The following is a 12,895-nucleotide window of genomic DNA, read 5'->3' on the forward strand; positions in this document are numbered from 1 at the left end:
AATAACTTCCTTGAGATTCAGTTTCTTAAATGCTAACATTTGTTCATTTAAAAATCAACAGTCACCACCACTTTCCTGTAACAGCATCTGAGATGGAAGAGGCTGTGGAGGCCTGCCAGTCCACTAAGGCATCCTTTCCTGGCTTTTCCGGCCAATCTGAACTCTTAAGTGTTAGGCCCTACTTATATCCAGTGGAACTCAGACTCTTTGTTGCCACTTCCATACAACAGATCACCCTTTTCCTTGAAGGAACAGCTCATCATCATATTCTTCTGCAGGGTCAATAGTCTTAATTTCCTTCACCTTCAGCTTCATATAAGCCAGTTAGGGTTTTTGTAAGGGTAAGTCAATTCTGTTAACACCCCTTGTCTACATGCATATTTCCTCCCTTAAACGAACTCTAATAATTATTCAGTATCTAGTAATTATGACTTCCTTTCAATATATGTTTGATTCTACTGCAGAAATACAATAATATGTGCTAAGATCCTATAGAGTTTTAAAATTTTCTTTTCTATATGCTTACCTGTCTGTAGATAAAGGTTCATAAAGGCATTTATAGACACTGTAAAAGTTAACCAGAAACTGCCTTTTAAAAAATAAACACTATTGTTTTATCTAAAGAAAACAAAAAAATAACAAAAAAAAAATGTACAAACCTACTCCCTACTAAACAGCTCTGTTCCTGTAGTTTGGGAGCAGAAATTTAAGTGTGCAAATTTGTATTTCTATAGTTCCAATAAAATAATAGAATTTCCCAGTTGAAAATGTCTTAAGCCTCTCCTCTCCTTCCTAGCTCCATTAAAAGAGCCATTGAATAGTATTGGGTATTTCTTAGAAAAGGATATATATTTCTAAATATATTTTCTATGCATTCGTCAGAAAAAAGATCAAATACATGTGCTTTTAGGCTTTTTCTTTTCTTTTCTTTTGAAACAGAGTCTTGCTCTGTCACCTAGCTTGGAGTGCAGTGGCACAATATAATGGCTCACTGCAGCCTTGAACTCCTGGGCTCAAGCAATCCTTCTACCTCAGCATGCCAAGTAGCTGGGACTACCAGCACACACCACCATCCGCAGATAATGTCTTATTATTTGTTGAGGTGAGGTCTACCCTATGTTGACCAGGCTGGTCTTGAACTCCTGGGCTTAAGCAATCCTCCTGCCTTGGATTTGCTTTTAGTCTTTGCAGTGAATAGAAAGAGAATAAAGCATCAAAAGTTTTTTAATGATTATCTTGTAGATCTGGGTCTGCTATTTACAAGAAGTCGGAGAGAGGCAGAATCTCTCCCTGCCTAAAATTCACAGGTCCAGGGTAGTAGGGAGAGAGTGGCAGAATCTTCACCAGAGGGTATACAGGCAGCCAAACACAACATCTCTGTGTGACGCAATGAGCAAGCAGACAGGAAGAGCAATATCCCTCTACAGTATACAATGACTGCCATGATACTTGGAAAAGAAAATGGAAAACGATGAATTAAGCTTAGACTTTCAGAGCTATACATGAGCAAATGAGCAAATCTAAACTTGTTCATATGATTGTTCTTGTACCCTCTTTGAGTACAAACAATCCTGTATCACGTGATCCTCACTTTATATATTGCAGCATAGATAATTCACAGTTATCAGGAATACGAAACCTTATTCTTTGGATATGTTATAGATACTAAGAAGAATGTCATATTCTACTGACCTCATGGTAACTCTAGAGGAGAAGTTAAAGATCCAATTCTTTCGCATTAGAAGAAACTGAGCCCTACAGAGTGAAATGGCCTGCCACATGTTAGTAGCATTAGAATTCACTCCCCAAGATTCATTCCAGTGTTGTTCCTGCTCTTATGTTATCCGGTTTATTCTCTCCTGGATATTGTCATGTAATGATAAGGGCAGCAGAGAAGTTCAGGGGAAATTACATGATAAGGACAGCAGAGAAGTTTAGGGGAAATTACATTCTAAACCCAGAATTCAAAGAATCAGATAAACTTCTCACAAACAGCTTTGCTGATAGTTGGCCTTTTGTCTGTTTTTCAGATTCTGAACTTGCCTTGATGTACAACGATTCCTCGGTCTTAGAGAACCATCATTTGGCTGTGGGCTTTAAATTGCTTCAGGAAGAAAACTGTGACATTTTCCAGAATTTGACCAAAAAACAAAGACAATCTTTAAGGAAAATGGTCATTGACATTGTAAGTAGCTGATAAAAGCAAAAAAAAAAAAAAAAAAGAGAGAGAGAGAGAGAGAACTGTGATGCAAGTTGTTTATAATTTAGACGTAAGAACAAGATGAGTATTAGGTAAAAGGAACTGCATTTCAAAACATATTATGGCCCTTTATATTATAGAAGCTGCCCATGATGCTGGCTGTGATGTTCTGTAATAGGTTTTTCACTTCTAGCAGTTTGGACTTGAGAATAATGTCAGCTCACCCTCATCATTTATTTTCTGGGCCCCTCCAGTCCAGTGGCAGGCAGAGAAAGATGACTAACAAAAGCAGATTGTGTGGGCCACAGCTCAAATGGATTTTTTTTCCACCTTTTCTCATCAGTAGACAGTGCCATTTAGAACATCCATGACTTCACTCTTTTTTCTATGCATCTTATTCAGTGATTATGAGACACAGGAAAATCTCTAGCTTTCAAAAACCTACTCTGTTAAATTTTGTACATGCAAAGGCAAGAATGATCTGTCTTTTAAAAGAAAATTAACCAGAATATTTTGTTTCTGAAGCAGTCTTTAAGCAACCTTGAATCAGTTCATCATAGTCTAGCAACTACTTTCTGGTCCAAAGAATGGAAAAAACTTGAAAACGTGTGATGATGTCTTATCCATGGAGATGTCATCCCATTTTTGACCATGAAAGTGGTTGTCAGTACCTAGCATTTCTGTATATTACACACATTTATCTGGGCTTAAGGAAAACTTGATAGCAAAGGGGAAAGGACTCTGCCCCCAAGAAGGAGTAAGGAATTTCTACTGTCATTAAAAGGCATAGTGTTGTTTTGTTCCTTTTTCATTCTCATATTCTGCATAATATTTTCATGTGTAAATTGTTTTCTCTGAACTGTACTCAATAATATACCCTTTGTATTTTAAGGTACTTGCAACAGATATGTCAAAACACATGAATCTACTAGCTGATTTGAAGACTATGGTTGAAACTAAGAAAGTGACAAGCTCTGGAGTTCTTCTTCTTGATAATTATTCCGATAGGATTCAGGTAAAGCCTTAATAGAGTTTGCTCTGTGTGTGTGTGTGTGTGTGTGTGTGTGTGTGTGCGCGCGCGCGCGCGCGCGCACATATGCACATGACTGTGTGTTCAGCTTTGATAAGATGTATTTCTTCTTTCTCCCACCTTATACTTTCAGCAATTATAGGCAGGATTTTTATCCAAATTTTTATTCCTGAGAATTAACCAGGCAAAATTCTACTGGCCTTTTCATTTGCATCTACATTAATTTAAAAAACTAACACTCCACAGAACCAGCCAATTAAGCAGCTCTGAATCTAGTCAACCATGCACATAAACAGTTTCTCTTATGCTATTTAGATGCAGTAGAAGTGGCATAATTTGGAACTATTAATACAAGTGTGAACCATACATAGACACATCATGGTTGAGCTGTTTGGAATAAATCTTACACCATGTGTATTTTTAAGTGTCGCAGTCATCCAATGTGAATATCTAGATTTTTTTTTTTTTTGAAAAGGAACAGGAGTGAATAGAAAATGCATCCATCTATTTTAGGTTCTTCAGAATATGGTGCATTGTGCAGATCTGAGCAACCCAACAAAGCCTCTGCAACTGTACCGCCAGTGGACGGACCGGATAATGGAGGAGTTCTTCCGCCAAGGAGACCGAGAGAGGGAACGTGGCATGGAGATAAGCCCCATGTGTGACAAGCACAATGCTTCCGTGGAAAAATCACAGGTAATGCATGAAGTGTACAGTTTTCAGGGATAACAGAGCTACCGCTTTAGCATTTGGTTACTTTGTATTACATATGATAGTATTTTACTGGATTTTTAAAATTACTTTGTTTTTGACAAGCTCAATTTCACCTTAGTATTTATGATCCAAAACACTTTCATTCTTATGACTTACATTCATATAGTCATATAGATATTCTAAGAAGATATTTATTATGACTATATTCATTTAATATATTCATATACATAGAGCATATGGCATTATTACAGTTATCTGGATTCACCTACAAATTGGTGATTCTAAAATAAGCCCTACCATGTCAACAACTGGAAAATTTTTTATGCTGTGAACATGCTCTTTAACCAAGGGTTCTAGAAGCTAATTTTGACCAGCCAGTAACAATACTTTGTATGGTCTGTTGTCGAAAATAGTGATAATTTTACCAAACTAAATTTAGTAGTCTTCTGTTCAGTATTTTATTTGTGGCCCATGATCTAGTTAAGCTTTTCCACTGTTTCTTAGTCCCAAGTCCTTTACTCATACTGGATTTTTTTCTTAACTAGGTGGGCTTCATAGACTATATTGTTCATCCCCTCTGGGAGACATGGGCAGACCTCGTCCACCCTGACGCCCAGGACATTTTGGACACTTTGGAGGACAATCGTGAATGGTACCAGAGCACAATCCCTCAGAGCCCCTCTCCTGCACCTGATGACCCAGAAGAGGGCCGGCAGGGTCAAACTGAGAAATTCCAGTTTGAACTAACTTTAGAGGAAGATGGTGAGTCAGACACAGAAAAGGACAGTGGCAGTCAAGTGGAAGAAGACACTAGTTGCAGTGACTCCAAGACTCTTTGTACTCAAGACTCGGAGTCTACTGAAATTCCCCTCGATGAACAGGTTGAAGAGGAGGCAGTAGGGGAAGAAGAGGAAAGCCAGCCTGAAGCCTGTGTCATAGATGATCGTTCTCCTGACACGTAACAGTGCAAAAACTTTCATGCCTTTTTTTTTTTTTTTAGCAGAAAAAATGTTTCCAAAGTGCATGTCACATGCCACAACCACGGTCACACCTCACTGTCATCTGCCAGGACGTTTATTGAACAAAACTGACCTTGACTACTCAGTCCGGCGCTCAGGAATATCGTAACCAGTTTTTTCACCTCCATGTCATCAGAGCAAGGTGGACATCTTCATGAACAGCGTTTTTAACAAGATTTCAGCTTGGTAGAGCTGACAAGGCAGATAAAATCTACTCCAAATTGTTTTCAAGAGAGTGTGGCTCATCAGGCGGCCCAAAAGTTGATTGGACTTGGGGTTTCTATTCTTTTTATTTGTTTCCAATATTTTCAGAAGAAAGGCATTGCACAGAGTGAACTTAATGGACAAAGCAACAAATATGTCAAGAACAGGACATAGCACGCATCTGTTACCAGTAGGAGGAGGATGAGCCACAGAAATTGCATAATTTTCTAATTTCAAGTCTTCCTGATACATGACTGAATAGTGTGGTTCAGTGAGCTGCACTGACCTCTACATTTTGTATGATATGTAAAACAGATTTTTTGTAGAGCTTACTTTTATTATTAAATGTATTGAGGTATTATATTTAAAAAACTATGTTCAGAACTTCATCTGCCACTGGTTATTTTTTTCTAAAGAGTAACTTGCAAGTTTTCAGTACAAATCTGCTACACTGGATAAAAATCTAATTTACAAATTTTACTTGCACCTTATAGTTCATAGCAATTAACTGATTTGTAGTGATTCATTGTTTTATATACCAATGACTTCCATATTTTAAAACAACAACAGAAAAACAACTTTATGTTGCAGGAAACCCTTTTTGTAAGTAAGTCTTTATTATTTACTTTGCATTTTGTTTCACTCTTTCCAGATAAGAGTTGCTCTTCACCAGTGTTTTTCTTCAGTGTGCAAAGTGACTAATTGTTCTATAATACTTTAATGTGTGTTATATCAAATATGTCTTAAGCTTCATGCGAATTCAGTCATCAGCTGGTGTTGTCTGAAGCAAGTGGGAGATATATAAATACCCAGTAGCTAAACTGGTCAGTGTTTTTGAGATGTTTTCCTACTTAGTATCTCCTAATAACGTTTTGCTGTGTCAATAGACATGCATTTCACAAGTGCATATCTTTCTAATAATCTGCACATTTCATGCTCATTTTTATTGTTTTTACAGCCAGTTATAGTAAGAAAAAGGTTTTTCCCCTCGTGCTGCTTTATAATTTAGTGTGTGTTTGAACCTCTGTCCATTTTGCTAGATGAGGTCTTGTCAAATATATCACTACCATTGTCACCGGTGAAAAGAAACAGGTAGTCAAGTTAGGGTTAACATTCATTTCAACCATGAGGTTGTATATCATGACTAGATTTTACTCTTGGTTTACAGAGAAAAGTTAAACAGCTAACTAGGCAGTTTTTAAGAATATTAACAACATATTAACAAACACCAGTACAATAACTAATCCTCTTTGGTTTTAATGATTTCACTATGGGATTAAGAACTATATCAGGAATATACCTGAGAAATGGTTTTAAGTATAGCAACTACTCTTCCTTAATGGACAGCCACATAACATGCAGGAATTGCTTTATCACTTATCCTCGATCTATAAGCATATCTTGCAGAGGGGAACTACTTCTTGAAACACATGGAGGGAAAGAAGATGATGCCACTGGCATCAGAGGGTTAGTACTGTGGTGCATCCTAAAATATTAGATTGGTAAAAATTCTGCTTAAATAAAAAATTAGAGATCACTCTTGGCTGATTTCAGCACCAGGAACTGTATTACAGTTTTAGAGATTAATTCCCAGTGTTTACCTGATTATAGCAGTTGGCATCATGGGGCATTTAATTCTGACTTTATTCCTATGTCAGTCTTTGTAATAAAGTCTTTACCTTCTCTATGAAGACTTTAAAGCCCAAATAATCATTTTTCACGTTGATATTCAAGAATTGAGATAGAGGCCAAAGTGGGTATCTGACAAGTGGAAAATCAAACATTTAAGAATAATTACAACCCTGAAAAGCATTTCTATTTGGAACTTCTCAAGGAGCCTTCCAGGGACTGGAAACTAAGTCATCAGCCAGGGAAATGACTCAAGCTGAAGACAGTCCCCTGAGATCTGGCTGATGCTTAGATCCTTTGAAATAAAAATTATGTCTTTATAACTCTGATCTTTTACATAAGGCAGAATAGGAATCAACTAGTTAATTGCAAGGTTTCTACTCTCTTTCCTCTGTAAAGATCAGATGGTGATCTTTCAAATAAAGACATATATTTGACCAAGTAGTTTCACAAGAACATTTGGGAACTTGTTTCCTTTTAATTTTATTTGTCCCTGAGTGAGGTCTAGAAAGAAAGGCAAAGAGTCTAGAATTTATTTTTTCTTTCCAAAACATTCTCATTCCTGTCCTCCCTACACTTAGTATTTCCCCCACAGAGTGCCTAGAATTTTAATAATGAATAAAATAAAAAGCAGCAATATGTCACTTAAATCCAGACCTGAAAGGGTAAAGGGTTTATAACTGCACTAATAAAGAGAGGCTTTTTTTTTTTTTTCAGTTTGTTGGTTTTTAATGGTACCACGTTGTAAAGATACCCACTAACAGACAATCAAATTGCAGAAAAGGCTCAATATCCAAGAGACAGGGACTAATGCACTGTACAATCTGCTTACCCTTGCCCTTCTCTCTCGCCAAAGTGTGCTTCAGAAATACACACTGCTTTAAAAAAGAATATCCTTTTACAAGTGGCTTTACATTTCCTGAAATGCCATAAGAAAATGCAATATCTGGGTACTGTATGGGGAAAAATATGTCCAAGTTTGTGTAAAACCAGTGCATTTCAGCTTGCAAGTTACTGAACACAATAATGCTGTTTTAATTTTGTCTTCTTTTATATCAGTTAAAATTCACAATAATGTAGATAGAACAAATTATAGACAAGGAAAGAAAAAACTTGAATGAAATGGATTTTACAGAAAGCTTTATGATAATTTTTGAATGCATTATTTATTTTTTGTGCCATGCATTTTTTTCTCACCAAATGACCTTACCTGTAATACAGTCTTGTTTGTCTGTTTACAACCATGTATTTATTGCAATGTACATACTGTAATGTTAATTGTAAATTATCAGTTCTTATTAAAACATCATCCCATGATGGGATGGTGTTGATACATTTGGAAACTCTTGGTGAGAGAATGAATGGTGTGTATACATACTCTGTACATTTTTCTTTTCTCCTGTAATATAGTCTTGTCACCTTAGAGCTTGTTTATGGAAGATTCAAGAAAACTATAAAATACTTAAAGATATATAAATTTTAAAAACCATAGCTGCAGGTCTTTGGTCCCAGGGCTGTGCCTTAACTTTAATCAATATTTTCTTCTGTTTTGCTGCATTTGAAAGGTAACGGTGGAGCTAGGGCTGGGCATTTTACATCCAGGCTTTTAATTGATTAGAATTCTGCCAATAGGTAGATTTTACAAAACCACAGACAACCTCTGAAAGATTCTGAGACCCTTTTGAGACATAAGCTCTTAAGTACTTCTTGCCAGGGAGTAGCACTGCATGTGTGATGATTGTTTGCCATCTGTTGATCAGGAGCTACTTCAGCTACTTGCATTAGAGTATTTCCTTTTTTTTTTTTAAACTCGGAAACACAACTGGGGAAATACATTCTTTCCCAGTGATTGATTATAAACAATCGTTTTTTAAAAGTCTTTTTAGCTTCTAGAGCTCATAGGAAAATGAACTTGATTTGAAATTGGAGCCAGAGTTTACTCGTGTTGGTTATCTATTCATCAGCTTCCTGTCATGTTAAGAGAATATATTAAAGAGAAAATACCATTTTTTAATCCTAAAATTTTTCTTCCACTAAGATAAACCAAATGTCCTTACATACATGTAAACCCATCTATTTAAACACAAAGTTGTGTCTGATGTCAGTTTACATAGCAGAAAGCATTCACCATCCTCTAAGATTTGTGTCTGCAAAACTTTCATTGCTTTAGAATTTTAAAATTTAACCTTGTACAATGGCCAGCCCCTAAAGCAGGAAACATTTATAATGGATAATATGGAAATGTCCTCCCACTACTTGCCCAGCCCTTGAATCACGTGGCTTTTCAGTGAAAGGAAAGATTCTTTTTCTGGGAAAAATGAGCCTCCTATTTTATTTTATTTTATTTTTTGACACAAACTGTAGATTTTAGCAGCCCTGGCCCAAAGAAATTTGATTACTTTTGTTTTAAACAGTACAAAGGGGACACTATAATTACAAAAACATCCTTAACTGATTTGAGTTGTTTTTATTTCTTTGGATATGTTTTCAGAGTGGTAAATTGTGTGTGAGAATTACAAATGATTCTTTTAGTGGTTTCTTAGCCTCTCTTACAGCCCACGGGGATAGTACTGTACATCAATACCTTCATATGAAATTTTTATATGCAATGAAAATAAAAGCATGGGTTGATTCTGCCTATTTATGACTCAATATTTTACAAATAAAAGATTATTCATTTTATAGTTCAATCAGCACGTTTCTTAGGATACTGAACGTGGTTCAAAGGAGAATAGTGACATCGTAAGTTAGTACTGATATTCATAACCAAATGAAGCCAACTCGAGTTATTTTGCTACATTAAAATTACCAAAATTACTTAGATGGCCTATAAAATTAAGCACAGTATTTTCTAAGCAAGCTTTGGAAGGGGCCTTCCATACTTAATTGAATTTTCTGGGATACTGAGAATTATTCAGACACTTGACAATTATTTGTCGGTTACCTACTCTGCAAACTACAAAGTTTTAAGGATTCAACAATAAGTTAATGAAACACCGTATTTGCTTTCATGGAGCTTACAGTCTGGAGGGGACAAAGGCGTTAAACAATTCAATACTCATATAATTATATACATGATCAGTACAATGAAGGAGCTCAGTGGGGTGAATAAGCAGAAACCTGAACTTGATCTATTCCGGAGGGCCAGGGAAGGCTTCCTTGAGGCCTTGAGAAAGTGATTTGCATCTGAGTTCTGAAGGATTTTAAGAGGTAACTAGGGGAATAGTTGATAGAAAGAGGAAGGGGACCAGACAGGAAACATTTGCAAAGATCTTGAGGCATAAATGAGCTTGAGACATCTGGAGAAACTGAGGAAAAGTGAGAGAGTAGGTAGGGCCTGGAGCCGCAGAGCCATTGCTAACCATCCTGTGTGAGAGCTCCCCCATTCTGTAGCTTTATTCTCATAACCCTGCTCCATTTTCTTTATAACATTTCTCACAGATTTATATATGCAGCTGTTTATGTTGTCTGTCTCTCCCACCAGACCACAGCTCCGTGAGAGCAAGCTCTTTGCCTACCAATGTATCACTAGCACTTAAAACTATGCCTGGTTCACAGTAGGTTCTTAATATGTGTTGAATATAGCCACCAAATTGATACTGGATATAATTCAATCTGATAAGATATTTTGAGATATTAAAGAGTTTTTAACTTGATACCATAAGAACTTTGTTTGTTTTTTGTTTTTGAGCTTACTAAGATCCTGGATAAAGAGTTTAGAGTTTCCTGTCTCTTTGCTAACTAAAAACTCTGTTTGCTTATTCCTCACAAATTCTACTTTTTTCTAAATGACAAAACAATCCATTTGTCATGATAATGAGAGCAAAGAAATCAGCACAAATTTAATCCCCTGATAATCTCCAAACCATGCCAGCAGAATAAGGGTAATTAAACAGAGTATCTATGCTTAGCCTCTCCACCATTTCTCCTGCCACAACAGTCCTGATAGCCCAATGGAGCTGCCAAATTTGTGCCTTCCTGGGAATAACTGTTTTAAAATCAAGCTCCCTTCCCCAAAGCCATGACCCCAAAGTGAGACTATGGAACTAAGGAAGCAACTCCCTTCTTTTCCCGACTTGCCATACTTGCTGATTTAGGCTAATTTGGGTGGTGTTGGACCTGAACTCACATTAAAATCACTGACCTGGAAACCTTTCCTCAGGACACGGCTTTGGACCCACAACAGCAACATTCCACCAAAAAACAAACCAAAACCAAAAACATTCCCTGTTGCTAGAGAGTACCACCAACCCTCCAAGGCGAGGACAACCTTGTGTCAGTGGAATCATACCTGGGTTTTCCCATTCTTCTGATTTGGGTACTGCATCCCACTCAGCTACTCCGACAGCTCCAAATACTCAAGATCAAACTCAGTGCTATGGGTATAAATATTGAATTTGTGCACCCAGGAAATACTACTTTCTTTATTTCCTTTAAAACAATCTGGACTCAGGGCTCCAGCCAGTCACACACTATTGGGAATTTCCATCTGTCATTAGTGGCACAGCTCCTCTCTCTCCCAACATAAAAATTATCTTATTTCCAACATAATCTGAGTATCAGACCTCTGTGTGGTTCCAGCAGAGGTTCCTTGCAGTCCCTCAGCTCTTAGCTTCCTGGCCACACGTGGTGTACCAGGATTATATGCTGGTTTGAGGCCCTGCTTCCACACAGGGTGTGCATCAAAAGAGCCTATCTTTCCGGTGTTTTATTACACCTTGCTGTGGTCTGAATGTCTGTGTTGAAATGCTAACCCCTAGGTGATGCTATTAGGAGATGGGGCCTTTTGGGAGATAATTAGGTTATGAAGGCAGAGTCCTCATGAATGGGATCAGTGCCCTTATAAAAGAGGCCCGGGACCTTGTTCAACCCGGCCACCATGTGAGGACTCAGCTAGAAGTTGCCATCTGTGAAAATGAAAGCAGGTCCTCACCAGACACCAAATCTGCCAGAACCTTGATGTTGGACTTCCCAGCCTCTAGACTGTCAGAAGTATATGTGTGTTGTTTATAAGCCGCCCGCTTTATGGTATTTTCTTATAGAAGTCTAAGGAGACTAAGACGTACCTACTGAAATTACTACAAAAAAGCAGTACTCTCCTTTTCCTAATTATCAACCCACTCTCCTCCTTCTCTCTCCTTCCTTCCTTCTTTTGCTCTCCAATGAGATTAGGCTTAAAAATAAAAACAAAACAGACTAGAGGTAGTTGTGACTTCCATTTGCTTCTGCTCTCCACTCTGCAAAAACCCCGGTTATTATTTGAAATATGGAGATGAAAAAAGATATTGGAAGAGCATATATTAAATAATAGTCCATTAACCTTCCACACAGGGTTGGCAACATCTAGATCCAACAATGTTCACTGAACATTTTGAGATGTGGGAAGGTGAGGAAATTGTCTCCAGGAGGAAGTCATCAGGACCTCCCATACTTCCTATGTGGGAACACAGGGAAAGAGGCATTTTTTCCTGAAGCCTCTGTGTTCCAATGCTATTCCTGAACATCTATTCCCAGCTCTCACTTAGCTGTTTCAATGACAAGATACAGCACTTGAAAATTTACAAAGTGAGGGTCATATTTGCTCCCTGCTGCAAACCCCCATCCTGCCATTCCAGGACCCTGTTATGGTCCACAAGTGGCATTATGATTCACTCTATTTTGTAGCTATGAAAAGTGAGGCCCAAGAAGGTTAATTGACTTGGTTAAGATTATTCACAGGCTAAATACTGAGACTAATGACTTGCAAACTACAGATTTGACAGAATTCTTAATGCTATCTCTACATCCTATTTCTGTTGAAGACCAAAATTGACTGTTGCATTGCCTTTGATCTCCTTTGACCATCCTTCATTACAGATTTCAGTAATTTTACAGTCCAAAGCTAGGTGACGGATATTATATCATATGCATTTGTTAACTCACCCTACGTCTGCATAGCGTTGCTATATGGTCAGAATTCTCCAGATTGAGTGGGAAACTTGGAGTTAAAGAGCCCCTGACTACCTAAAAAAATTATAGAAAATGAAAGAAGCTGTCAAGAAAGTAAGGAGCAGAGATGGGAGCGTGCCTCTGCCTGGCAGAGACTCACAACATGGGGCA

General features: G+C 37.5%; 1 protein-coding gene across 14 annotated transcripts in view; it reads left to right on the top strand.

Moving 5' to 3' along the window:
• PDE4D (phosphodiesterase 4D) overlaps window positions 1–10,460 on the top strand; it is a 1,590,976-nt gene extending 1,580,516 nt beyond the window's left edge. For all 14 annotated transcript variants that reach the window (XM_050794364.1, XM_050794365.1, XM_050794362.1 and 11 more), the window contains 4 exons: window positions 2,031–2,185; window positions 3,093–3,215; window positions 3,744–3,926; window positions 4,490–10,460. In XM_050794364.1, coding sequence (XP_050650321.1) covers window positions 2,031–2,185; window positions 3,093–3,215; window positions 3,744–3,926; window positions 4,490–4,906 — 878 coding nt within the window. In that variant the 3' untranslated portion in view covers window positions 4,907–10,460. The remainder of the gene's footprint in view (window positions 1–2,030; window positions 2,186–3,092; window positions 3,216–3,743; window positions 3,927–4,489) is intronic.
• Window positions 10,461–12,895: the final 2,435 nt, after the last annotated feature.

The sequence above is a fragment of the Macaca thibetana genome, chromosome 6 (genome assembly GCF_024542745.1).
Source record: "Macaca thibetana thibetana isolate TM-01 chromosome 6, ASM2454274v1, whole genome shotgun sequence".
In the NCBI taxonomy this organism is placed as follows: Eukaryota; Metazoa; Chordata; class Mammalia; order Primates; family Cercopithecidae; genus Macaca; species Macaca thibetana.